This window comes from Phalaenopsis equestris, unplaced genomic scaffold (assembly GCF_001263595.1).
Source record: "Phalaenopsis equestris unplaced genomic scaffold, ASM126359v1 Scaffold000281, whole genome shotgun sequence".
In the NCBI taxonomy this organism is placed as follows: Eukaryota; Viridiplantae; Streptophyta; class Magnoliopsida; order Asparagales; family Orchidaceae; genus Phalaenopsis; species Phalaenopsis equestris.
In genome coordinates, this window is record NW_018164723.1 from 451,271 (window position 1) to 452,982 (window position 1,712).

The window sequence follows — 1,712 nt, forward strand, 5'->3', positions numbered from 1 at the left end:
TTATTATTATTATTATTATTAATTGCAAAATTTACATGTCTTATTAGGTTTCATTGAAGGTGCCTGTGGTGGTTCGTTTGGAAGGAACCAATGTAGATCAAGGGAAGAGGATTCTCAAGGTCAAAGATTTACATACATATCCCCCTCACCACTTGTGTATTTACGTATCTAACATTTAAAACTTCATTTTTTACATATATGCCGCCTTACCTATGCATGAAAATGAGCATCTCACTTTTTAAAAGTTAAAATAGTGGGTTAATATGACATGATATGAAATATTTTATGTAAATGCATATGAATTGATTGGTATGTATGTAAATGATTCAAACTGTGTGCAGGAAAGTGGGTTGACGTTGATCACAGCAGAAGACTTGGATGATGCTGCGGAGAAAGCAGTGAAAGCTTCTGCGAGTTAAATTTTTAATTTTAATTTTTTTTTATTTTTATTTTGAAGTAATGAAGCATGCTGATTATTCAGCAGAATTTATTCAATTTTTGGAGGAGGATATTATAGTTTTATTACAGATCTGGTTCAAGAAATAAAAGTGTTTTCTTTTGAGTTAATCTGCCGATTAAATTCAAGGGAAATTTGTATTAATTTTTTTTTATTGTGGAGTATAAATTATTTTGATTGGTTCGTTTTGTGTATTGAGATGGTTAATTGAGGATCTCAGAAGGCTTCTCTATTAAATTTTTATTTCATTTTTGTCATTAGATTTTGAATTACAAATTTTGAATATACTAATTATTGTTATTTATTGGAGCATTTGCATGCAAAATTGTTATCCATTTATGTATCTAAGGCCTAAATTTTGTTTTTTACGTCTTCCTGCGTAAGAGCCTGTTTGGGGCGGCTGAAGTTTATCCAGATAAGCAGCTTATCTGGATAAGTTTCTGATCAGCAGCCGATCCAGATAAGCTGGTTGGATGTTTGGTTTGTTTGTTTGGAAAGTGAATGGATAAATGATCATTTTGCCCATGTGCACTTCTTTCAAGCACACAATAAAAGAGAGCCTAGAAAGTCAGGCTACAAAATTGTTCTGAATTTGTTTTTTTTCACACGATTCCAAGAAGTCTTAATTCATTTTGCATGTTAGAGACAATTATAAGACAACCCATTGTTGCACAAAGTTAGCTTTACAGGAGAACTTTGTGACCAAAGATGTAAAAGATTTTCAAATAGTTTTGAGGTTTCTTATCCTGTAAATCATCCCTTCATATATATATTTTTTTAGTTGAATGCAGTTGCAATATTTAAAAAAAAAAGAGTCCAGTACTCGAAGACTGTGATGGCTCAGGTTCAAGCACTGCACGACCTCCATCTTCCCCCTCCATCTTCCCCCTCCATCTTCCCCCTAGATTTGCCTCCTGGAGAAGTCCTCCCTCGATCTCAAGCTCGTCGGGACGGATTTCAGCTACGGCGGACGGAATCACAGTGATTTCTAGAGCGTCTGCGCAGGAGAAAGTGAAGTCTGCACTCGGACGTGCGGTTGAGCTGATGTGGCATCTTGCAGTTCGGAGACGGGATGAGGGAGATGAACGCCAGAGGCACCTACCGCAGAGGAGACGAGATGAGGGTAGGCAAAGGCGAGAGGGCAACCCCCTAAAATAATTTCTTCGAATGCCGGTCACGGGATCGAACCGCGGCCGCGTTTAATACAAATTTTATACGACATTGCCAAACGAAGGGTCCGTTTGGGGCAGCTTAT

At 37.1% G+C, this 1,712-nt stretch overlaps 1 protein-coding gene across 1 annotated transcript in view; it reads left to right on the forward strand.

The window, feature by feature from the left end:
• LOC110024939 (succinate--CoA ligase [ADP-forming] subunit beta, mitochondrial) overlaps nucleotides 1-585 on the forward strand; it is a gene marked incomplete in the record, with an annotated part of 8,388 nt that extends 7,803 nt beyond the window's left edge. Inside the window, 2 exon segments of the mRNA XM_020725136.1 lie at nucleotides 60-119; nucleotides 342-585. Of these exon segments, the coding sequence (XP_020580795.1) occupies nucleotides 60-119; nucleotides 342-419 (138 nt within the window).
• Nucleotides 586-1,712: the final 1,127 nt, after the last annotated feature.